The sequence below is a fragment of the Carcharhinus amblyrhynchos genome, chromosome 23, assembly GCF_965287045.1.
Source record: "Carcharhinus amblyrhynchos chromosome 23, sCarAmb.v2.hapA, whole genome shotgun sequence".
NCBI lineage: Eukaryota > Metazoa > Chordata > Chondrichthyes > Carcharhiniformes > Carcharhinidae > Carcharhinus > Carcharhinus amblyrhynchos.
Window position 1 is genome coordinate 13,998,412 of NC_137346.1, and position 25,958 is coordinate 14,024,369.

Genomic DNA, 25,958 nt, shown 5'->3' on the forward strand with positions numbered 1-25,958 from the left:
GGGGGGGGGGCGGCACAGTGGGGAGAGGAGAGATGATGACCTTTCTCGTCTGCATCAGTCCACTCAATTCTGTCAGGAGAATAGCTTCTCTAGTCACTACGGCATTGACGCTGTTTTCACAACTGCAAAGAGTTGGCTTTGGTGGAAATAACTGAGGTGGCTCTATGACCAGCCATCTCCAAAGAAAAAAAATCCCTCCCTCCCACTTATAATAAAAGGCAAAATTAAACTGACTTCAATGTAAGCAAACATGCGGTACTGTTAGCTTTAACCAGGCGAATGGCACATTTGGAAACCAAGTCTCACTGCACTTTAATTCAGTAGAGCTTTATGGAATTGTCCTTCATTAAGAGCCAAGACCCACAGTAATATTTCAACAAGTATGTGGTTATATATACACGTACATCTATCTGAGCTCTTAGGGAAAATGTTAAGAAATTCCACATTAAAATTCAACTGTGACTGCTTTATCATGATGGAGAAATCCACACCAACAAACTTCGGGTTTGCCGATTCCTGACTCTCCGCTGCTAATTGTACTTCAGATGAATTATTTTGTGTTTCAAACACAGCACTGTCACCATTATTCACCTATGGAAATATTTCCTGTGCATTTAGTAGCTGTAATAATTAGGGGGAAATGCAGTGAGATTTCCTCAGTCATGTTTTGAGCCTTTTTTTTGTCTTGCCGCCCCAGCCCTGTATCCAAACTGAACACAAAAAGCATTCAGCCAGACCCATCTCCAGTCTCAGGGTAGGATGTTCACAACCTAGATTGGCAATTTATTCCGAGTGTCCTTCCCGACACCATACTTGAGTTTCGGGTTCAATGCATCCATCCATTCCAACGGGGACTAAAACCCAAACTCCCGGCGACAAGACACCTCGCCACCCATTTCCATGTTAAAACAATTTTAAAAATCGCAACTGGTTCCGTGTTTTGCTTCCTTAATCTATTCCTGCCTTATACATGTTAACGGCAATAAAATCTCTAAGAAAATTCCTAAACTTTATTGTGAGATTAAAAAAAAGGGAAACACGATAAAGGCTACGTGGCAAGGAGCAAAAGAAATGCAGTATTGAAGAGGTTCAGAAGCCACCACGATTTAGAAGCAAGTATGGACAATCTAAAGAATGACTGGATTCAATAAAAAAAATCCTCGTTGAACAGAAAAAAAAAGCAGGCAGCATTGGTTATTTTAAGTCACTGGCCATCTAAGTGCGCCATTTCACTGTAATCTGTGGCTTCAAGTTCCACACTGGACAAAAATTTGCGTGCCGCTTTTCTGCAGTTGTAATCCACGGTGGTCGTATAGACTGTTTTTGCGTACTTCGGGTACACGATGACAGTGCTTCGGAATCGTCGCGGCTTGTGCTGCGGCTCAAATTTCAGCTCCGTCTTGTAATTCCGCCATGTGCAGTTGGGAACGCAGATCACCGTCTGGCTGCAGGACCCAACGCCCAGCGTGTGCTGCAGGAGCACTTTGTTGACGTAGTGCCGGTCCGAATCATACTTCACAGAGGAGGTGTACCTGGGAGAGCACAGACAAAGGAGGGAGGAGGAAAAGGAGAGAAGGTCAATTCGGAAATGCTCATTTATCCTTCACAAGGCAATGCGCCAAAAGGTCCAACTCTGGACTCTAGCCTAGAGGAAGTGGCTAGGCTGTTCATTCATGTCTGGAAACTCAATCACTGGCCCATCAAATCCACTCCCCGCCCATGTGGCACAAAGTTGTCCAAGGATCTCTCAATGGGGGAATATTTCAATGCATTGGCCCTCCAATAGTATGTCTATCTAAAATTTGGAGGATAAATCAGATAAAAATCCATTTGTGACAGTTTAGAACAAGTGGCTTGCCAAACCATTTCAGGGAGACCTGCTAAAAGTCAACTGCGTTTCACGTTTGGGGTTTCTCAGTATGACATATTAAAAATTTAACTCACTGGTCAACACTTGTTCCCTGAGCAACAGTGCTGAAAAACAGATTAGAGTTTGTAAAAAGCACCTATTCATTGCAAGACAATGGAAATAATTAGCATCGCGGCAAATAATCCCTTTGGATGTTGGAATGCTCCCTCCATGAGTTGAGCAGTGGTTAGTCTCCAGGGAGTTCACACTCCGCAAGGGTGCAGCAGCCATTTTGCCAGTCCTCTTCGGCCAACACCCCAGAGGAGGTAGAAGGTTAGAGGTCAAATTGTTGGCTGACTGACCAGCTAAGGAACAAAAAGAGGGACCACCTGGTCCAAGTCAGTTGCTAATAACTGGGGAACATAGCAAGAAAACTATTACTCCATTATGGTATGGTGTTACAGTTAGCACTTTTGCCTCACAGACCCAGGTTCAATTCCAGCCTCGGGTAACTGCGGAGTTTGCACATTCTCCCCGTGTCCGTGTGGGTTTCCTCCGGGTACTCTGGTTCATCCCACAGTCCAAAGATGTCCGGTTCATTTGACTGGCCATGCTAAATTAGTCCTAGTGTCAGGGGATTAGCAGAGTAAATACTTGGGGTTACAGGGAAAGGGCCTGGGTGGGATTGATGTCAGTGCAGGCACGATGGGATTAATGACCTCCTTTTGTACAGTTAGGATTCTATGATTTTTGAAATAAAGCAAACCAGAACCATTCTATCCGTAACAGTTACGCTTAGGCACTGTTAACAGGGATGGCATGACATGACATTCCATTACAGGGTCCAAGCAATAAAGTCCTAATTGTAAAGAACACAGAGTCCACTTTTGAGAGAAAATAGCCAGAATTTGGGATACACAATTTCATTGATTTAGCCTGCCAGACCCATGTGGGCTTTCATTGCAGCCCAATACATCCCAACACGAATTGTTTTATAAAGCAGAAAGTGGGCAAAATTTTATTCTTTAATCACAAAACCTCTTCCCATTTCAGTACTGTAGAAGACCCCCCCAGAAACATCTTGCAGCGTTCATCAATGCATCAGGTGCCGTATTATTTACCTAATCTCCTTTGGTGGCAAAGGGTCCACTTCAACTCCTTCTCCAAATGATAACGGATGCAGCCTTGGCCCAAAGCCCGTGACTGGAAAAGGGGAAATAATCAGCGTGTCCTGCAACAAAAAAACAATAGACGAAGATGTAATAGTTTAGTGTGGACAGTGTAAGCTCCCTACCACCCGCCCTCCGCACCGATCCACAGCTCCAGTGGCAACCCTGAACTGGTTTCAGTCAAGCCAATTACTTACTGCGTATTTGAAAAAGCAGCAAGTCCCAATTCAGGGGGAAAAACCCCTCAAAATTCAGTGAACCTTGATTCCTGATTTGGAGCACAAGGTAATGCAGTAGATTAGTTGGAGCAGCAGCTTTTTTTAAATCAGGCATCTCTCTTCCGAGGCAAACAGATCTTTTCTTTTTCCAGCCCGTTCACAGCATGAAAACACAATTTGCTGTTTCAGTGCTGAGAACGTATTTCGAGCTTGAGAGGGACGACTTGATTGAGGTGTTCAAGATTGAGGGGCCATGGACAGCGTGAATAGAGAGCAGCTGTTCCCCTTAGTTGAAGGGTCAGTTACGAGGGGACACAAGTGAAAAGTGAGGGGTGGGAGGGTGTGGAAATGAGAGGGAAAACATCTTTACCCAGAGGGTGGTGACAGTCTGGAATTCACTGCCTGGAAAGGTGGCGGAGGCGGGATGCCTCACATTCTTTAAAAAAGTACCTGGATGAGAACTTGGCATGTCACAACGGTCAAGGTTATGGGCCAAGTGCTGGCAAGTGGGATTGGGTGGGCAGGTCAGGGCCTTTCATACATTGGTGCAGACTTGATGGGCTGAAGGGCCTCTTCTGCACTGTAGGATTCTGTGATTGTGAATTTTGCCTTCTTCAAAGAACAGCAACAGTGCGGCCAGTCAGCATGACCAGCCTTCTAAAATGGACAATCCATTAACTATTAGTAGAGGAGAATGGTTCAATAAAGTGCAGCTCCGTAACTCGTCAGCTGAATATCTTATTCAGCAGTCAAATGCATTTTAAATGCTCAAAATATCCTAATTCTCCTGCAACAGTGTGATATTCCAACATGGAACAGAATCTCAATAAAAAAAAATCTAAAGCCTCAGGACAGAAGATGAGCTAGCCATTGGTCAGAGATAAACAAATGTTGCTGTGACCATGTAAAATGTTCATCAGCAAAAAAAAAAGCACACAAAATATGGGAAAACTGATATCCGAACACTCAGCAGGTCAGACAGCAGTGGCGGAGAAAGGAAGAAAAGTTAATGTTTTGGTTGATAACCTATCAGAAGTAGTTGGCCAAGTATTAACTGATGTGTTTTATTCAGCTATCCTGGGATGCAAATAAATTTTGCAGAGTCATTAGCCAGAGAGTGTCCAGCACTGCTAAGTCTAGCCACAGAGTTCCTTTCCTTTGCCTTCACATTCTTAGGATATTAAGCACACAAAACCTGCTCCAACTATGACTAGCTTCACTGGGAGTTATCATAAAGCAGAGAGGCCCTTTGAATCTGCACCAACACGAGAAACGTCAGACTGTGTTCTTAATCAGAGGCTCCAAGCACCATAGTGTCAGAGTCATAACAGGCCCTTCAATCCACCATCAAATACCAATCTGTACTAATCCTATTTACCAGGCCTTGGATCACAGCCTACTATGCCCTGGTGATTTAAGTGCTCACCCAGATGCTTTTTAAATGTTGCAAGAGTACCTGCCCCCACCACCCTCTCAAGCAGCACATTCCGTATTTCCACCACATTCTGGATGGAAAAAAATTTCCTCAGATCCTCTCTAAACCGGATGAACAGTACGACAGCACTAACGCCGGGGTCTCATTCACGATTGTCCAAGGCTTGTTACCTTTCACCTGGTTTAGATTGGGAACTAATAACAATTTATTCCAGAGAGCAGACAGATTTTCAATACCGAGACAGCTGATCACAGGACTGAAAATGTACCTGGCTGCACTCTGTTCTGCAGGAGGGGCAGGGGGGGAACCTGCGCTTAGCACAGGATTATAAACGTACCTAGCTGCATTCTGTTCTGCTGGATGAGATACACCCTTGCAGCAGCTTTAGGATTGGGCTCCACCCAAAGAGAGAGAAAAAAAAACTTACATGATGGCACCGTAACTGTGTGTTGAGTTTGCACGTTCTCCCCGTGCCTGCGTCAGTTTCCTCCGGGTGCTCTGATTTCCTCCCACAGTCCAAAGATATGCGGGTTAGGTGGACTGGCCTTGTTAAATGGCCCCATAGTGTCTGAACTTGTGTAGGTAAGGTAAATTAGGGGTTACAGGGATCGGGCAGGGGATGTGTGGGCCTGGGTAAGATGCTGAGTCAGTGCAGGCTCGATGAGCTGAATGGCCTCCTTCTGCACTGTAGGCATTCTATGATTCTATATTATAGCCCCTTTTACAATCTGAGGAAGCTCTAAAGCCCTTTACAGACAGTTTTGAAATGCAGTCACTGTTGTAATGTAGGAAACACGAAAGCCAATTTGCACACAGCTTCCTGTGACAATGACCAGATAATCTGCTTCTGTGAAGATAACGGGAGGGATAAACATTGGTCAGCAAACCAGAGAGAACAACACTGCTCGTCTTCGAAACAGTAACATGGGATCTTTCATCACCCAAGGGCAGGCTGTGCCTCAATTTCAACATCTGACCCAAAGGCGATGCTTCCAACAGTGTACTGCACTGGAGGGTCAGCCTTAATGTTTGTGTTCAGTCACTCTAGTGGGACTCAAACCCACACACAGGAGATGGAAGTGCAGCCAGCTGAGCCACGGCCGACAATGATTCAAAGCCACAAGTCAGCAAGCAGACTGTACCCCACCCCTACAGTTTTCCAGCCTAAAATTTTTACAGGCTGGAGACTGACATTTTCAAATGCCCAGGAGTACATTGAGGGCAGGAAACCTACAGGGCGATGTCTTGGATGCGTACAGGGCAGCAGACCTTTTCTGAGTATAGGTGGTCCTGCCTTTCGCGAGATACCCACAAAAGTAGGGATGTGCATTTATGGAGCTTTCGGTTTCCCCCGTTTACCGAAAGATCACCCCCTCCCTCCTGCTTCGAGTATCCAGACCCACATTTCCAACAGCATCACTGACAGGTAACTAAACAAGTGTGTCGAATCCACAATGGGCAGATTATATTGATCTATCAAACAAGGAAGTCTGATGTGCCAAACAGTCTCTCCTTGTTTCACTTCCTTTGCCTGCCATTCTGTTGTATTGTAGGAGATTGAGCAAATTAGTACCAAAAACTCATTTTTAGCCATTCTAATTCTCTCAGGCTGTAAAAACATTATGTGCACCCTCAACCGTAAATCGGTTGTACGCGGCAGGTTTACCATTTAAGGACTGTCTAGCTGTGAAAAGAATGAGTGCACCAGACAATTGCCGGTCTATGTCATTTTCCACCCTCCCTCTATATTCACTCCATCAACAATACAATTATCTTTAATTCGAAAGCTGACGCGCAAAAAAAAAAGGACAGCTATCCTCAAGTTCCCCTTAATTATTATGCCGTGGTATTTAGGTAGCTGCAGAGCTGTCAATCCAGCTCCGCAGGAACTCATGGAAGCCACTTCAGCGCTGACTTCTAGAGTCAGCCATTGGAGGTAGGAAAGTGCTTACCCCCATGCCAGCTCCCCCCTACCCTTCAAACAAGAAATGGGTTTTGATCTCACCATCTTTTGGGTCAAACAAGAAAGCCAGCCAAAGCTTCTGCTCTTAATCCCACTTCGTGAAACTCATTAAATGACCCAAGTTAGAGAGAAACAGAATATGCACACATATAAATATAAAATCAGGCTCATGTGATGCCTTCCCGTAGTCATTTGTACTTTATTAAAAGGTGCCAACCTGAAATAAGTGACTATAAAGAGAGAAACAGAATTAATATTTCCAATCTGTATGACTAAAGGAGATTCTCTCTGTTTCTCTCTCCACAGATACTACCAAAGCCCACAGCATTTTCTGTTTCTATTTCAGATTTCCAGCATCCACAGTATTTTGCTTTTACCGAAAAGGTGATTAACTGGGCAAAGAGCAGCCATTTAAGTACATCCCAACACGCGCTCAAACCTTGTTTTGGAGGGGTGATGCAGAGGAAAGAGAAGGGAACATAGCTGGAACAGGCCATTCAGCCCAATGGCCTGCTCAGCCATTCAAGATGATCATGGCTGTTCTAACCATGGTCTCAACTCCACCTTCCTGTCCATCCCCATCATCCTCGACTCTCTTAATCACACTTAGTCTTAAAAATATTCAACAATCCAGACCCCACTTCTTCCGAGGGAAGCAAATTCCATAGACTAATGACCCTCAGGAAAAAAAAAGGTCCTCGCCTCTATTAAACCTAGACCACTTATCTTTAAACCATGACCCCTGAGTTCTAGTCTCTCCCACAAGAGGAAACACATTCACTTGGGATTCACCCTAGCCACCAACTGAAATAAAATACTTTTGAACGTAAACAGGACGGAACCTCTTTGCTGGAAGGGCTTGCAGTTTTCGGTACATGTTTACTTCGGCAGGATAGTTAGAAAATCATGGAGATGTAAGTGGTTAAGAGGAGTTTTGATAGGTGTTCAAACTCACGAGGGGATGGGGATAGTAAACAGGGAGAAACTGTTCCCGCACATAAAAAGGATCGAGAACGAGGGGATCACAGATTTAAAATCATTTGCAAAAGAAGCAAATGTGATGCAGGAGAAAACTTTTTCACAAAGCATGAAGATGGGGTCTGGAATACACTGCCTGGAAGTGCGGTGGAGGCAGGCTCAATCGAGGCATTCAAGGCGGCAGTAAATGATTATATGAATAGCAACAGTATGCAAGGGGAAAAGACAGGAGAATGGCACTAAGTCATAATGGTCATTTGGAGAGTCTGTGCAGACGCCATGGGCCGAATGGCCCCCTTCTGCATTGTAACAATTCTGTGATTCTGATTGCAAGATCAAATGCATCATTGCCAATGGTGCAGTCCCCAATAAAGCATACTGCATATTTATAGACTTCTCATTTCGGCACTTGCGCGTCTACACAAAAGGAGAAATCGGAGATATTCAGACTCTTCAATTATGAAAGGAGGTGGTAGAGCGGGTGTATTGTTTATAGGAAAGCCAAAACGGAATAGTAAAAGATAAATCCAGAGGACTACTTCAAAGTAAGCCTTAAATAGTAGGAGAGAGGAAGGATGCAAGGAAATATTCAAGTCAGTGAATGGAAATTTTTAGGATTGATGTTGGAAAGTCCTTTATAGACTGTCTGTAGTTGGAAAGGAGACTGGGTTGGATGCTCGAGTCTAAATCCTTGTGACCATTCAATGCCGTGAACGGGGTGGAGAAGGCAGTACAGACAGGGAGGTATCGGCTTTCCAACAGGAAAGATATCAGAAAACTGTACATCATCTCTCCCATAACCACAATCGCACACAATAAATCTCTGTTCACATCACAATTAATGGCGTGTGGCCATTTTAGACACACACTGATTGAACCTCCCCATGATGCTACAGAATATATTGCTGTAGAAGGCTTGGTTTTAAAAACCATGTCCTGTTCCCAACTGATGTCTTCCTGAAACCAGTCATCCGATGCGCTACCCAGGACGACTGGCCGTCTGCCGTTGCTTCCCCGTAGAAGAAGCTACATCTAGTCTCTGCCGAAAGCCCTATGGGGCAATTATCGTAGTGAGAATCAGAGTCCAGAAGATGCTCCCATATTGTACAACTCCATGGCACAATACAGTAGGTGTCTATTCACTATACCATCTGTGTACAGCATTTCACAATTTATATTGTTGTCCTATAAATATGCTATTAGTATTCTTGAAGGAAGGTGAGAGGATTATCAGTTGGAAACGTCGTGGCTCAGGAGGTTGGATGAATAATACATGATGTGGAGATGCCAGCATTGGACTGGGTAGGCACAGTAAGAAGTCTCACAACACCAAGTTAAAATCCAACAAATTTATTTGGTAGTACGAGCTTTAGGAGCACTGCTGACCTGATGGTGTTGTGAGACTTCTTACTATGAATAATACAAGCATGAGAAAACAGTTTGCATTTCCCCAATACTCAAGTGACCTCCCACACACAGTCATTATAAAACACACCCTTATACAGTGCTTTATGAATGCCAAATGTCTTAGACAACTTAATATAATAAATTCCTTTTTGGAGTACAGTGACGTGCTCAGTACTGGCAGTGTCCCAGAAGCAAAGAGGAGAGGAACAGCTAATCCTGCTTTGTTAGTATTGTATGAGGATGGACTGTTTCAGAGATCTTAGTACATGATCGGAAGTAGGTCCCGCTTTCAAAAGTGAATAAAAAGTCAAAGAATATGATAGGTTGAGGGAGCTCGGTCTTTTCTCCCTGGAGAGACGAAGGATGAGAGGTGACCCGATAGAGGTTTATAAGATGTTGAGAGGTATAGATCGGGTGGATTCTCAGAGGCTATTTCCCAGGGCTGAAATGGTCGCTACGAGAGGACACAGGTTTAAAAGGTGCTGGGGAGTAGGTACAGAGGAGATGTCAGGGATAAGTTTTTCACTCAGAGGGTGATGGGTGAGTGGAATCGACTGCCATCAGTGGTGGTGGAGGTGAACTCATTGGGGTCTTTTAAGAGACTTCTGGATGAAGACATGGGATTTAATGGGATTGAAGGTTATAGGTAGGCCCAGTAGGTAGGGATATGATCAGTGCAACTTGTGGGCCGAAGGGTCTGTTTGTGCTGTATTTTTCTATGTTCTAATATTTAAACCAAATTACAAATTCTACATCACACCAACTGCATGTTTACAAAAGGACAACTTTGAAGACTAAGAGAAACCAACTGAAGAGACGGCAGTCAATGTTCTGGACCAAGAAGAAACTGCAGAATCGCCCTGCTCCCAATGAATACGTGAGTGACACAGGCCTGAACACACACTTCACCTCCTATCACTGTACCTTCCACACTGTGGTGACATTGTAGCTCCCCACTCTATATTGCAGCCTTGCCAGGAGTTACATCGTGATAAAAACACACATCGTCCCAAGAAATTCCAGACATGTTTAGTTTCTTTGGGTGGACGTTAAAAATCAAATTCCCAAAGATCGTTCAAGATTTTGATGGTGTATAAAAAAATAAATACCAAGTATGAAAATATATTGGCAGGAGTTACGTACAAAATTCTAGCATGTATGGGGAATGGGCAGCGCCAGATAACGGAATACAGCGCAACACCAGTAGCATAAACTAATATGCAAGTACGCAGAAAGAACTATACTCTTTTCACTTTTACTCTTCAAAGTACATTCAAACATAAATTAAAGTATAAAATAACACCATATACAAGTACTGATTCCAGATTATTTCCTAATTGCTTCTGGTTGATAAAATGATGCATCATGTTAAAGTTTTAAAGTTTATTTATTAGTGTCACAAATAGGCTTACATTAACACTGCAGTGCGGTTACTGTGAAAATCCCCACAGTCGCCACCCTCCGGCGCCTGTTCGGGGAGAATTTAGCATGACCAATGCACCTAATCAGCACGTCTTTCAGATCACTAAAGGATCACTCCAGTGCAGAAGGAGACCAACAATCCTACCCAGGCTCTAACCCTGTAATCCCACGTAGACAGACCAAGTAGACTGGGACTATACTCATTGGAATTCAGAACAATGAGGGGGGGACCTTATAAAAACATAAGATTATGAAGGGAATAGATAAGATAGAAGCAGGGAGGTTGTTTCCACTAGCAGGTGAAACTAGGACTAGGGGGTATAGCCTCAAAATAAAGAGCAGCAGATTTAGGACTGAGTTGAGGAGGGATTTCTTTATCCAAAGGGTTGTGAATCTATGGAATTCCCTGCCCCAGTGAAGCAGTTGGAGGCTACCTCACTGAATGTTTTTAAAGGCAAGGAAAGATACATTTTTGAACAGTGAAGGAATTAAGGGTTATGGTGGGTGGGAGGGTAAGTAGAGTTGAGTCCATGAAAAGATCAGCCATGATCTTATTGAATGGCAGAGCAGGCTCAAAGAGCCAGATGGCCTACTCCTGCTCCTAGTTCTTATGTTCTTATGTATTTACTCTGCTAATCCCCCTGACTCCAAGGGTCAATTTAGCATAGCCAATCAACCTACCCCGCACATTTTTGAACTGTGGGAGGAAACCCGAGCACCCAGAGGGAACCCACGCAGACAGGCGGAGAATGTGCAAACTCCGCACAGACAGTTCACCCAGTTGAACCTTGCCATTGAGAGGCAGCAGTGCTAACCACTGTGCTGCCATCTGTTAGAGAAAGAGACATCAGAAATGACAACTAGAAGAGAATTCTGGTTGGTGGGGTGCTGGATAACAAAGCTAACTGTGTATGTAAACATATCATTTGTAAAAAGCCAGCTATTGCCTGAACAACTGCACAAGAAAACCTAGCAGGAGATCCCTGTTCATATTTCCTGTGTTGGTTAAGGTTTTCGGTTACTGACACCACAGAATAACAGACCCTTAACCGTGACTTTTTATAAAAAGAGTTTTGTACTAATTTTAAATATAAACCGTTGAACAAAAACAAAATGAAAGATAATTCAGTGAACAAAATGTTATGTATGCATTCTTCTGCGAACAGTAAGAGTTATGACTTATCCTTTCCCATCAGCCATCCATCATCTCTCCCCTCTGTGAAATGCTTTGCCTGGATTAAATGGAATATTATCCAGGTTTTACGCTACTTTAAACAAGCCAAAATTCCCAACGTTTAAAGATAAACACTGACCCCCCAACATGACAAGTTAACAGATGTACATTGTGAGACCAGGCGCTTCAACCATCTCCCCTGCCTTCCCGCTGAAAGGTGTCAGCTGCTCTGCACTTTCTGACATCTTTTTATAAATATTACAAAACAAAAATGCACTCAAGGCTGAATACCATAGTTTCATTGCAACAACAAATCATTCCTTGTCAGGACCAAAGACCGTTTGATCAGATTCTCAGGCAAAGCCCCATAGTCCATGCATGTATGTGTAGCCTCTTGCGCCAATACCCTACACATGGTTGGCCAACCTCAAAGGGCAGGGGAGGGTCTCCTCAGGTGTTTCCATTACCCACTACAAACTATACTCCTCAACGTGATCAGAGAAAAAATTAAAAGAAGTTTTGCCTTAAATTTACCAACCCTTATTAATATTTAGAAGACTTTTTATTCGTTCATGGGATATGGACGCTGCTGGCAAGGCCAGTATTTATTGCCCATACCTGAGGGGGTGTAAAAGTCAACTACATTGCTGTGGCTCTGGAGTCACATGTAGGCTAGACCAGATAAGGACTGCAGATTTTCTTTCCCTAAAGAACATTACTGAACCAGATGGGTTTTTATGACAACGATTTCATGGTTATCAGTAAATTTTTAAATCCAGATATCTACTGAATTCAAATTCCACCATCTGCCATGGTGGGATTCGAACCCCAGTCCCCAGAGCATTACCCTGGGTCTCTGGATTACTAATCCAGTGACAATACCACTATGCCACTGCCTCCCCTTCAACTTCAACGCAACCCTACCCAACTGACCCATCCTGAAGGCAGTGTAAAGGGGTATTCGGGCTCAATGCGAAACATTCTCCAAAAACAAGCAAACTGAAGAAAAGGAGGGTTTAAACTGAGGAAAATGTCAAACTTAAAGTGAGTTTACAAAGTAGCTTAGCAAACAAGAATGCTCTCAAATTGGATTCACTGTCTGTACAGAGCTCATGAGCTTTTACCTGGGTAGTTGCTCGAGTAACAAATGGCCTCAGTGCCCCTAAGTTTAGGATGGGTGAAGAACAGTCAAGATTCCCACTTGGATTGCCATTCAATGATTCCTCCTGCCCCCTGTCGACCCTACACTTAGTGGAAATTCAGACACGGGAATGTTGGGTGAGCACTGGTCAGATTCAGCAGGGACACTCTTAACCCACCCCTCAGTGGACTGAAGTGGTTCAACAAGGGCAATTACTCATGTAACTGTACTTTGGATTGAGACAACATCTCAGGAGGAGGGTGTGGGGGGGGGGGGGAATCAGCAGCAAATATTGGCAACAGTAGCTGGTGGGGGGAGGGGAGCAGAAAGGGAAGAACCGCCACAGCAGCAAAAGCCATACGGCTCAGATTTGAACTGTTTCAAGAAGGCTGCTCCTTTCGACTAGGAAAACATGCTACGTAACTCGCAGTCTCCAACTTTAAATCACTGAGGCAACATTTTGTTTCTCCCCCCCCAACACTAAAAGAGTGATGTTGCAATAAGGAGTTCTCTGCGGAGAAATCTACAGCTTTATATACAAGTTTAAGAGTCCAATCTCCCCCAACCCCCTCATCATTTTGCATGTTTCCCCTTCTCATGTTTTACATTCCTCCTCTCTGGAAGGGGGGAGAGAGAGAGAGAGAGAGAGATTTTGCGATTGGGGGTGGGCCAAGGGAAAGAAAGTGTCCTGATTCTGTTGCCTCACCTTTCACGGGTTTACCCAGAGCGTTAGCAGCTTTTTAAAATAAAAAAAAAGTTTCTTTCTTTGAGGATTTTCAACTCTATATTCAGTACAATATGCAACCAATTCCCGGTATTCAGCACAGTACATAACAATCATCACTTCACATACCTACATGGAGTAGGCCAGCAAAGATCAATACAACTAATTCAAAGGATCAGACAGCATAATCCTTGGCTAGCAGCTTTTTAAACCTCATCCGAGGGCCACATGGACACGTTCAGCTTGAATAACTCAGTCCATAATATAAACACCCCATTGCCCTCCCCACATTTCCAATCTTAGTTGCAAAAGCCAATCTTAGCACCCATACATCTAATCTGATTGGAATCAGCACCTTAGTAAAGGCACTGGCTTTTTGAGGACTCTCTATTGACAAATGCTCTCCCTCAATGCAGCAGCAATAGTATCCAAATTGATCCATCTTGCTTCTATGAAGGAACTGTACAGCAAACCACTCGTGAATGGAAGTTCAGAGCAGAAAATGTTGCACAAGGGGAAGTGATCACAACTTAAGTTTATCACAAAAAGGAAATTAGCATTCAGGACACTTCCATAAATATACAGTATTTAATTGGATCACTTTAAAACAAATACAATGAAACATTGGCACAGTGGTTAGCACTGCTGCCTCACAGCGCCAGTGACCTGGGTTCAATTCTGGCCTTGGGTCACTACCTATGTGGAGTTTGCATGTTCTCCTCACGTCTGCGTGGGTTTCCTCCAGGTGCTCCAATTTTCTCCCAGAGTCCAAAGACGTGCAGGTTAGGTGAATTGAGCATGCTAAATTTAAATTGCCTGTGTCGGGGGACTAGCAGGTGTTACAGGGATAGGGCCTGTGTTGTCAGTGCAGGCTTGATGGACTGAATGGTCTCCTTCTGCACTGTAGGGATTCTATGATAATCTGAACATTTAAGAAAGGCGGCTAAAATGAATCCATAGTAGTAGGACCATTTAAGACAAAGTCCATCCCCCGTTTGGACTAAGATAGCTGATCTTAGCTACGGCTTCAATTCTCCAAACATCTCTTGCATATTGGAACAGAGAAAAACGTCAGCAACAGCCAGGTATCCTATTACTAATGGTTTTCCAGTCACCTCCGAAGATTCGCAAATCTATGTTTGTTGCGGACAGAATCAGAGGCAGTGGTCAGGCTCCCTAGCAGCCAGACAGCACATTATAAACATCCCACCCTCCACCCAACCTCTCTCAAGAGCTCTGCCATGCTTTTGACCCACTGCAGGAGGCAATCCACCTCAAGAACAATGCGGGGTCACAATTCTCACTCCAGGAGCCGGTCAGATAAGATCGCACATAAGGAACTTCTGAGTTAGAGCGAGACAGAGCAAGAATCAAAGGCAGACAGAAATCAGTTCCAGATCAGCTAACTCCACGACAGAACCAACACGCACATATCCTATAACCATTTATAAAATAAGCTTGGCATGTGGCCCTTTTTAAAAAACACACGCCCAACATGTAAATTCTCAGTTACTGGAGTAAAATCAAAGAGAAGAGTGTCTGTTGTGCAGCCAATCCCAGAGTACTATTTTGATAAGGTAACCACATAACAAATGAATCCAGTCACTGCCCATGCAAATTCATCAGAAAATAGAAGCTACATTTGAATTTGCCTTGTGAATCATTAAACACCACAGCAGCCTCCAAAACAAATAATCCCCTCTGCAAACTACTATTCCAAATATCATACATCAGAATTAGTAAAACACACAGAAACGGAGAGCTCCCATTAGCTGTACATTCAATCTTTTTACACAAAAACCCATTCCCACTCAGAACGACTGACTGAAGATCTGACGTGGCCCAAATTTAACACTCTGCTTCACAAATACAAGAGGCTTCAATTTATCAGCACAGTGTCAATATCCCTCTCTCCCATGGATCGTTCCCCCCAATCCTTCCGCTTCCAAGTTGCAGGATCCACATGCTATTGCTTTGCCAATTCCCAGTTCAGGGGAGGTCAAGGCGTGAGTTATCAGAACACGTCTACAAGGCCGCTTCAACATCTCTATGTTTTCCAAACCCAAGCACGGTTTGGGTGATCAAACAGCCACTATCTGGTTTTAACGTCAGTGTCAAAACTGTGAACAAGTTGCACATGGGAGCAACTCTCACCAGCCACACAAATATCGTCCAACAGCAAGTACAACTCACTTCTTGTGTGAGTGTATAAAATTCTACCTGTACCTGTTCCATTCAGTCTCAGCGATGTGTAGATATTTGCAGGACTGTCACCTGGCTGTAGGCAAATAGTTCAGCTGAAATTCTTTCCAATTCTCACTGCAACACCCACTGCATTTGTTTCCTTCTCTGGTTCCTCCCCTGAGGAGGCCATGTAAATTCAAGACGCTTTGGAAGGGCGCTTTTGAAAACATGCCGAGAGAAAATGAACACCAGTACAGGCCTCAAGATCAGGTCTAAATACAACTGGGACATTTAGGACCTTTCGTCATCTCGCTGTAGCCACAACTCAAAAAGAAACAACTGTTACCACAAAATCCTACAGTGCAGGAGGAGGCCATCTGGAACCTGCACTGACAATAATCCCACCCAGGCCCTATTCCCATAACCTGCCAATCCCCCTAACACCAAGGGGCAATTTAGCATGGCCTATCAGCCTAACTCGCACATCTTTGGACTGTGGGAGGAAACCAGAGCACCTGGAGGAAACCCATGCAGATACAGGTAGAATGTGCAAACTCCACACAGACAGTGACCCGAGTCTAGAATTGAACCCAGGTCTCTAGTGCTGAGAGGCAGCAGTGCTAATCATTGTGCCACCTGCAACTCCTGTTCGAAATTACCGTCAGTACTGACTTCCCCAAAGACCAGCTAGACTTCCCTCCATCTCACCAGGGTGACGGTGGGGAATTAACTCTGCACTTAATCCTTAATGCCTGGTCCAGCATCCAGCAGACAATCCCACCTTCTCCGGTTCCAGACAAATCAAATCATTAAGAAAAGCAAAATAAAATTTAAAAATTGCTACACTCACTTAAATTTGAAAACGTTCCAGGTGAGGTTTGGAATCGTTTAACAGCTTAGAACTCTCAGCAGCTGCTACCTAAGTGAACCAGTGTGCTGACCTCTGGGGGTTCAAAGGTAGCCATTGTTATTAGAGGAGTATTTCCCAACCAGAATTTGCACTCATCTATCCTTTTAATGTAGAAAAAGCATCCCAATGTGCTTGACTGAGTCAAGACTCATAAGGAGCAGCTACTTGGCGCCTCCTATTGGCTGATGGCAGCTTATTTTAACTATTGCACTTTTCTTGCAAGCTAAGGTGAGGCAAGAGCAGCTAGCTCCTGTTGACCAATTGGAACGCATCATCTCAGTGCATGTTCCAAAGAACAGGACTCTAACCAGATATCAGTGATTGCTCTTTGAAGAGTATTTCATTATTTGTGAAACACAGGTTATAGAAGCAAACACAGCATGCAACTGCACACAAGTTATCATTTTGCTGTTCGTGGGAGCAAGTCCAGAAGATATAGGAGCAGAGTTAGGCCATTTGGCCCATTGAATGGTGGAGCAGAATCAATGGCTGATAAGTTTCTCAACCCCATTCTTTACCCCCTTCGCCAATCAAGAACCTATCTCTGTCTTAAATACACTCAATGACCTGGCCTCCACAGTCTTCTGTGGCAATGAATTCCACAGATTCACCACCCTCTGGCTGAAGAAATTCCTCATCTCGGTTCTAAAGGGTCGTCCCTTTACTCTGAGGCTGCGCCCTCGGATCCTACTCTCGATTTCAAATAGAAACATCTTCCCCACGTACATTCTATCCAGACCTTTCAGTATTCTGTACATTTCAATGAGATCCACCCCTCCATTCTTTTAAACTCCATTGAATACAGACACAGAGTCCTCAAATGCTCCTCATGCATCAAGATGAATGACCAACTTAAATTGTGTTGGCCAGGAAATCGGGTGAGCTCCTCGATTTCCTTTGAGGAGTATTGCAGGATCTTTCACGTCTGTCCAAAGCCCCAGTTTAGCCCCTGATCCAAAAGACTTTGCTCTCAGCACAGGGCATGAGACTGAATCGTGGGCTGAAGTCAGGAGTGGAGCTTAACCTTTCAAGCTTAAATGACTCAGGCGAGTGTACTACCAAGCTGACTCAAGAGGAACTGAAAAGACAAAATAAATAGAGATAATGTTCCACAAACCTAGTCATTTTGTTTGAAAAGGATTTGGCAGCAGCTGGAAGGAGCATGGAGGCGCACCAGAAAAAAGAGAATTGGCCACTTGCTCACTCGAGTAAATAGGTTTATTTTACTGGTCAAGCGAGCTCCATAAAAATGGAATATTAAAAATTTTAGACACAAAGATTCTCTGTATTCCAATCTGCTTGAATGTTCCCAATAGGGTACTGTAGACTGGAATGATACCACTGCCCCTTCCAGCAAAACTGCTTGCAGCTAAGTGACATATTATAACACTAATACAATGACAGCAGTATGGTCAGCACAGAGCAAAGTTACCTCGGTCATTAAGTACTATACAAGCAACTTATTCTTTTCTTGTTTGGGTAACTATTAACTTATTAAATTTGATTAAATCTAATATTTCTAAGCATTCCCTATCCCTGTGTGTCAATGGCCAAAACTGGCGAGATACAACATTCAATTCTTTTCTCTCCCCTGTCTAAAAGAACTGATTCAGATCATATAAAATGACTGCAAAAATACATCGTTCAAATAGCTAACTGGGTGTCACTATGACTTAGCTGGTACCACACTCGCATTCAAGTCAGAAGCTGATGGGTTCAAGTCCCACTTCAGATGCTCGATCACAAAAATCAAGGCTAACGTTCCAGTGAAGAACTGAGGGAGTGCTACACTGTCTGAGGCGCCATCATACAGGTGAGATACAAAAAAATCCCAAGGCACAGAAGAGCAAGAGTGGTTCAATCAACATTGTTAAAAAAAAATTCTGATCATTTATTACTTTGCTGTTTATGGGACCACAAATTAGCTTTCATGTTTTCTATGAAGGGATGCAATGGCCTAGTGGTATTATCGCTAGACTATTAATCCAGAAACACAGCTAATGTTCTGGGGACCCGGGTTCGAATCCCACAATGGCAGATGGTGGAATTTGAAATCAATTAACAATGTCTGGAATTAAGAATCTATTGATGACCACGAAATCATTGTCGATTGTCAGAAAACCCCATCTGGTTCACTAATGTCCTTTAGGAAAGGAAATCTGCCATCCTTACCTGGTTTGGCCTACATGTGGCTCTGGAGCAATGTGGTTGACTCTCAACTGCCGTCAGGCAACTAGGGATGGGCAATAAAGGGTGGCCAACCAGTGACCCCATGTCCCATGTGAAAAAAAAACCACAATTTCAAATGTAATTCATTGTCTACAGACAGAGAGCAGCGTGGATATGGGCTGAATGGCCTCCTTCAATGATTCTACAACTCTACAAAGGACTTTAGCTCTGAGGTTATGGCAGGCATTATATAAATGCAAGTTTTTTTTAATAATTCCTTTCTTTAAACATTCATAGAAAATCTCAACTTCTTTCACCTCAACATGTTCAGAAATTACCCAGACAAGATTGAACGCTGAAATAAAATAGGGCCAAGCTGTTGAAGGTTAAATACAGTTAACCCCCACTGCCACGAATAGACTGGAGCTGTCAGGGAAATATCACTTTCGATCAAGCTGGAATTTCGAAACGGCAAAACATCCCGCCCTCCTTAAATACCTGGGGTGTTTGCATTCCATATCTCAGGGAGTGTTTCCCACATCTTCGAAAAGGTCTCTGCATCATAATCTTTAAAAGCAGTGTGTTTTGCAAGTTCAAGACCAACATTTTCAAGACTCTCGTGGGAGGATTTAAAAGAAAATTAAAAGATACGCAGCGGCACGGTTCCAATGGACAGAAAAGAGACTGTTCCTTAGAGACTGACTTTGAGAAGAACCAGAGGATCCACTGCAGCAAGATTCAAAAGGGCACTTGGTTTGCTGACTGGAGATGGGCCGGTGTGACTTCAGCAGAAACAGAACAAAGTGGGCTGAAACAAGACTGGACTGTACAAGACAGGGCTACTAAATTCTTGACAAAATTACCAGACAAAATATCATCAATGCAGTTTAAATTGCAGCAAGCAACAGCAGGTCAATGGGTTTGTACAAAAGAGGATTTCTCCTCCTCTTTGGTTATTGATCATTCTCGGGCCATTTAACTTGTCTTTATGATCTTATTCCAACCCCCCACTTACCCCGCCCCTGCCCACAATAGCTCATATTTTTATTTCCACATGAAATGAAACATGATTAAAGTCAGAGAGCCCAGGTTTATTTGGAAGGCAGGACAGGGAGGGGAAGATTTCGCCCTAAAAAGGTAAAACAACAAATTAAATTAAAAATAGACTGGGCTGCAACCCAGCGCCCTGCTGGTGACTTGTGGCGTCCAAGTGATACCCAACACTCAGATCACGATCACAAGGGACATCAGGTGCTGGCACAGCCAGCCAGTCCCCAGCTTTGTGGACACTGACTGAACTGATACTGAATCGGCTTCTCTGTCCAGGCCTCAATCACAGAGACCTGAAGCCAATTTGGATCAAATAGGCCAACCATCAGCAAACATCCAAACTCACACTTCCCAACAGCAAGACAAAGAGGACGTTGGTAGAGCTCTGGAAGGATATGACTAAAAGGGAGATTGAACCTTCCCGCTTAGTCATGAAGCTGTGTTTTTATAGCAATGTACTTACTGGCAGTAGTCACTGCCACTGTCAATATTCAACTTCAAATAAACACACCACTATGGATAGGAGTCACAGGTTTTGTTTGCAATTCAACAAACAGGGCTTTCTTCCCTTTGCTTTACCCTGGAGGTAACTCAATAATATACTGCCGACTCAATAAAATACCATAGGTCTCCAAGTTTACCTTCTGTCCAACAGCCTACATCAATTCTGAAAGATGGAATTTCAATTCCTTTTTATAAGTTCACAAGATATAGGAGCAGAATTAAGCCTTTCAGCCCATCGAGTCTGCTCCGCCATTCAATCATGGTTGATATGCTCCTCATCTCCATTTTCCTGCCTTCTCCCCATAACCCTTCAACCCATTACCAATTAAAAATCTGTCAAACTCCTCCTTAAATTTACTCACTGTCCCAGCATTCACTGCACTTTGGGGTTGCGAATTCCACAGATTCACAACCCTTTGGGAGAAGCAGTTTCCCCTCAACTCTGTTTTAAAATTTGCTGTCCCTTATCCTAAGACTATGACCTCTCGTCCTAGAATGTTCCACAAAAGGAAGCATCCGCTCCACGTCTACTTTATCCATACCTTTTATCATCTTGTACATCTCAATTTGATCTCCCCTCATTCCTCTAAATTCCAGACAGTAGAGGCCATAACTGTTCAATCTTTCTTCATATGACAAGCCCCTCATTTCTGGAATCAATCTAGTAAACTTCCTTTCATTTCTGGTCAAACCCAGAGGAAGCACGCTCTAAGCTTTAGGAAAAACCGGCAAATTATTTCACCGGAAGCTGGAGACTGCATTCACCCAATTAAACCTCCTGCCCCATTGAGGTCACTGTATGGGGACAATCCTGGTTTATTAGTAGCGTGCAAAGTGTTGTGCGCTGTTATTTTGAATACAAGAAAGGTGCACAAGTTTCATAGAAATGTATAAAATTTGAACGGGGTTAGACAGAGTAGATTCAGGAAAAATGTTCCCAATGGTGGGGAGAGTCCAGAACTAGGGGGTCATAGTTTGAGGATAAGGGGTAAACTTTTAGAACGGAGATGAGGAGAAATTTCTTCACCCAGAGAATGGCAAATGTGTGGAATTCACTACCACAGAATGTAGTTGAAGCCAAAACAGTGTGACTTCAAGAAGAAATTAAATGTAGCTCTTGGAGCTAAAGGGATCAGGGAATCTTGTGTGGTGGGGGGGGGGGGGGCGGCGCCAGAAATCAGGATATTGAGTTGAGTGATCAGCCATGATCAAAATGAATGGCAGAGCAGGCTCAAAGGGCCTAATGGCCTACTCCTGCTTCTAATTTTTAAGTGCTGCAGAAGTAGCCCAAATTGTGCTTTAATGTGGTATAACGTCCCAAGGTGCTTCACAGGAGTGTTATCAAACTAAGTTTAACACCAGGGCATAGAAGTAGACATTAGGACAGCTTGGTCAAGGGGTTAGATTTTTAAAATGGTGCATCTTAAGATGGAGGCACAGTGGGGACATTTGGGAAGCAAATTCCTCATTTCGAGCCTAAACAGCTGAGGGTCTGGCCACCGATGACAGGGCAACTGAAAAAAAAAATCAGCATTCTACAAGAAAAATCAATTGTATTGGAATAATCAATGGATAAAAGCAGCAAGTTTCGGAGTAGATGGGCTGAATTGCCCTCTTCCATGTTGTAATAACTCTAGGGCCATGACCAGTTAGATTGACCAGAAGCAACAGGTTCAACTTCCAGCAAGTTAGACACTCAGCAAGAACAGTTGTAATTTGCCCATACACCCAGAACTGAGGCAAAAGTGAGTAAGAGAAGAAATAAAAATGCCCAGATTTCTTATTTACTGTCTCTCTCCTGTTGGACAGTGGATTGGGCTCAAGTCATCATGCCCTTAAATGATTCAATTCCATTGATGCTCACTAACCAAAGGATCAACTGAACCAGGCACTCTGGAAGCGCTAACAACTATGGACCATAACACAGCAACAATTAAGGCTTTCAATATTGGGGGGTGGTCAGGTCAAAACTGAAGGGGAGAAATTACTGGTTTACCATTAAGCTCAAAAATTTCGTTTAAAAACTCTTAAATTTACTGATTCAGATTTCAAAAAACATTCGTACATATCATATCCTGACAGTCGCCTACTGGCACCTAAGTAGTAAGCAGGTGTGCTAAAAGGAGCCTTTGTAGACACCAACATCATGTGCCCACCATTTCACCAAAATAGCTCTTAAAACAGAGAGAGGAGGGAGGATCCCTCTGCAGAGAAACCCCAATACATTCCCGAGAGCGCAGCCAAGCTCTGCTCCTGGGTGGTCTTCAGTCAGCCTGAGTGTGAAATGTAAAACACAAGGAATGGAAAAAATGCTCAAGTTCAGTGCAAGATAGATGGACATTTTCTCAAAGTTCCCCCACGACTCCCATTCCCAGATGACGTCTCAGGGTGAAGTAACAGCACGTCAGACAGAAAGAAAAACACAAAAGCATTGACGGTGAAGGGTGTCACTGTCAGGAACTGGAACACTCCCAGGTCGGGTACAACAGCGTTGCCAGACACAGCAAGAAATCAAGTGTTCTATTCTGCGACTGTTGTTGCAGCTTCAGAGGATTACCCTCTAGCTGCTCATTATGAATTCCCCGAGTCTCCACAATCAGTAAGAAATCACGTTTCAAGGGCGCCTGTTTTCTGCAGGTCAGGATCCACCTGGAAATGGGCAAACACCTACACAGAGCGTCCTTGGAAGTGGCAGACAGAGAATTCTCAACCACCAGTCAGAGCTGAATTTACAGCTCCGGAGAACAAGTGGACAGTGCATTTGTTAGTCGCTGCTCTACCTAGATCCCCAAAAAACTGGGATGAACTCCTATACATGTTAGATGAAGGAATATCGATGTGGAGGGAGGGAGAGAGAGAAACACTATTTTGGGCACTCAGATCAGAGACAGCAAGTATTAGGACACAATAAAATTTCCCTCAACACTGATGTGGCATTGCCCACATAAGCCATTCTTATGTTCTCTGGGTAGGATTGTGAATTGAAAGCTGAATAACAGGTAGATTCATAATAATCCCAGTGGGGTGTGAAAGCTACAAGATTGACAGCAACCCTGTGGCAGTAGATGTAGAGAGGACATGAGGAATAACCTTTGTTATACAAAGGATAGTGGATGTCTGCCCAAGTTGGTGGTGAAGAGGGAGACCCTAAACACTTTTAAGAAGTACTTAGATCTGCACCTTAAGTGCTGTAAGCTACAGGGTCATGGGCTAAGTGCAGAAGGTGGAATTAGCAAGGTCATCTGGATGTCCTTTGGCTGGTATGGACAAGATAGGCTGAATGGCCTCTTTCTGTGCTGTAACTTTTGTGTCGTTTGGTTCAGATTATTGGGCAGAGTGGAATGAGAGAGCCTCAAACCATCAACCTCCAGACTTTAAACCCAGGTGTGAACAGACAGCCAGTGAGCCAACCAGTGAGCCAACCAATTGGTGGGGAACTGCAGGAAGAATGTTTTACAGCAATTAAAAGGATGGGGGGGGGGGGGGAAGATGAAGAAACAAAATGAAGCTGAGATTCACGGTGGATGCAGAGACAGCGGTGACATGGTACAACTAACAATTGCCCAAATGGGTCAGGAGCATGAGTGATCAACACAGTATTCAGAATGTGCAATTTAACAACCACCAACGCCTCTATTTCTAAATCACGCTGATTAAACCTGAAGCTCAAGTGCCTTGGCCAAGATCCAGTGGGTGGAGGTGGGGTGGCAGAAGTGACACGTGTGCTGCTGGCGAAGGGAAACGTACCGCGCCCAGCACCCCACCCCGGGCCGGGCCAGCCCAGCCCAGCCAGCAGCACACTCACTGCTTACCAGCAGGTCACTCACAGACACACTGAACTTCACACCACCACCACCACCACCACCTGACTCACACCCACCCCGGACCCGTCCACGGAGCAGCCTCGACAGCTTTTAACCATCTGCAGTCTGGAAGCTCTGCAAGTTTAAAACCATCAAAGCCCCACGGACGGGAATAAGAGAGAAGTTGCCGAGCCGGAGATGAACCGCAAGGAGAAACACTGAAGGCGCGGATCGAAACTGCTGCCCTCTTCCCAAAACACAAACCCACCCTCCATGTATAACTGAGTTACAATTAATCCCAATCATTCTCTACCCTCCACACCGAGTTATAAAAGATTGAAGGGGGGGGGGGTGATTCAAAGGCAAATTCCCAATCCGAAAATAACCCTTAACATTTTTTTGTGAAAATTAAGAGCCAACAATAAATTCATTTATTTAGTTAAGTTCTAATTTTTCATAAATATATACCTATTGATAGACTTAGTTTGGAGAGTTCAGATACATTTATTCATACATTTAGTTTGAGTTCAGAGATATTTACTGTTAACTTAGTTTGAGTTCAGATATATTTTTTTATTGATAGACTTAGTTTGAGAATTCAAAAATATATTTGTCAAAATTATTGGTCTAATCGTGGCAGAGTTGCATCAAAGTTTCTAAATGAGTTAAATCCATTTTAAATCAAAGCAAATTAGATATTTCATTTTACCTGTCCTTGTACAACTGAATCGCCCTCTCCTTCTCCCTTTATAGTTATTACACAAAAAAAAGGTCCAGCTCACTGCTTGTACCCACCGTGTGGGGAGTGTGTCCTCCTCCTCCTCTGGCTGTGAAGACCGGGTCCTCCTGATCCAGCAGCCGGTTCTCGCCTCCTCCCGGGGACGGCAGCCAGGCGCCGGGCGTGGGGCTGGGACTCGGGGGGAGTCCGGAGTCGGGACTGTCCAGGACCCGCTCGCCCAGCCGCTTGGGCTCCACCAGAGGACCAGTCACCTCCTGCAGGTTCAAACTGCCCACCATCGCAGCTTCCAGCGACAATCTAGCCCCGAACCACCTCTGGTGTATATGTGTAAAAATATATATGTGACTTTTTTTAAAAAAAAGACAAGATTGTAAAATAATTGAAAAAAATCCTGGGACTTGTAACTTACAAAAACTTTTTCGCCTTTTACAAAATAACCTCGCTCTGCTGAGGATATAAACCTTGTATTAATTGCTAATCTTATCTCTCACAAAACAGGCAGATCTGAACGCTGGTGTGCTAACACTTGAGGTGGTTTGTGTAACTTGCAGAGTCAAGGCTGCTTCTAGCTCAAGGATTTCATTGTTCCTGTCAAACTCTTGATTATGAAGAGGCTGGAAGTAACGCCTGCCAAAGCTGCAGATTGGCTGCACCAGGGATCATGTGTACGTGCGGGGCGGAAGGGGAGAAAGAGGGGAGGGAGAGGGGGTTGAACACAGCTTAAAGGGGGTAGGGTACACACACACACACATATATATATACATACGACAAACTTCCTCCCCTTCACCAAGTCGGGACTGTCCTATCAATAGACCCACTGTGCGGGCTGCAGGGAACATCCCCTCTCTCCCGCGCCCTCACGTATTTTATGCAGCAGATGCAAGACATTGTAACACTACTTTTAAAAGGCGGAATTTTTATAATTCAGGCGGGCTGTGTACGCGTGGGGATACAGCATATGCCAACGGCAGGAAGATATATGTACACAAACAGCATATTCTTCATTGTATTTTTTTGGGGAGGGTTGAATTTTGAGTTTAATAAGGGAGGGGTTTAGATGTCAGCTGTATTTACTCAAGGTTTTGCACCAAGCAACTTGCACAGAAACTTAAATGCATC

General features: G+C 43.9%; 1 protein-coding gene across 1 annotated transcript; it reads right to left on the bottom strand.

The window, feature by feature from the left end:
• On the bottom strand, window positions 1–25,471 carry rflnb (refilin B). Its single transcript, XM_080210526.1, has 3 exons — window positions 24,896–25,471; window positions 2,971–3,080; window positions 1–1,532 (listed from the first exon to the last, which is right to left on the bottom strand). The coding sequence occupies exons 1-3, from the start codon at window positions 25,115–25,117 to the stop codon at window positions 1,205–1,207; spliced, it is 660 nt and encodes a 219-aa protein (XP_080066652.1). The 5' UTR covers window positions 25,118–25,471; the 3' UTR covers window positions 1–1,204.
• Between the last annotated feature and the right edge of the window lie 487 nt (window positions 25,472–25,958).

Bases quoted from the DNA above. Each gene is read 5' to 3' on its own strand.
- rflnb (XM_080210526.1), bottom strand. From the start codon at position 25,117: ATGGTGGGCAGTTTGAACCTGCAGGAGGTGACTGGTCCTCTGGTGGAG. The intron at 3,081-24,895 runs GTGGGTACAAGC...TTTTTGTTGCAG, and splicing joins GAGGACACACTCCCCACACG to GACACGCTGATTATTTCCCC. The intron at 1,533-2,970 runs GTAAATAATACG...GTGCTCTCCCAG, and splicing joins TTGCCACCAAAGGAGATTAG to GTACACCTCCTCTGTGAAGT.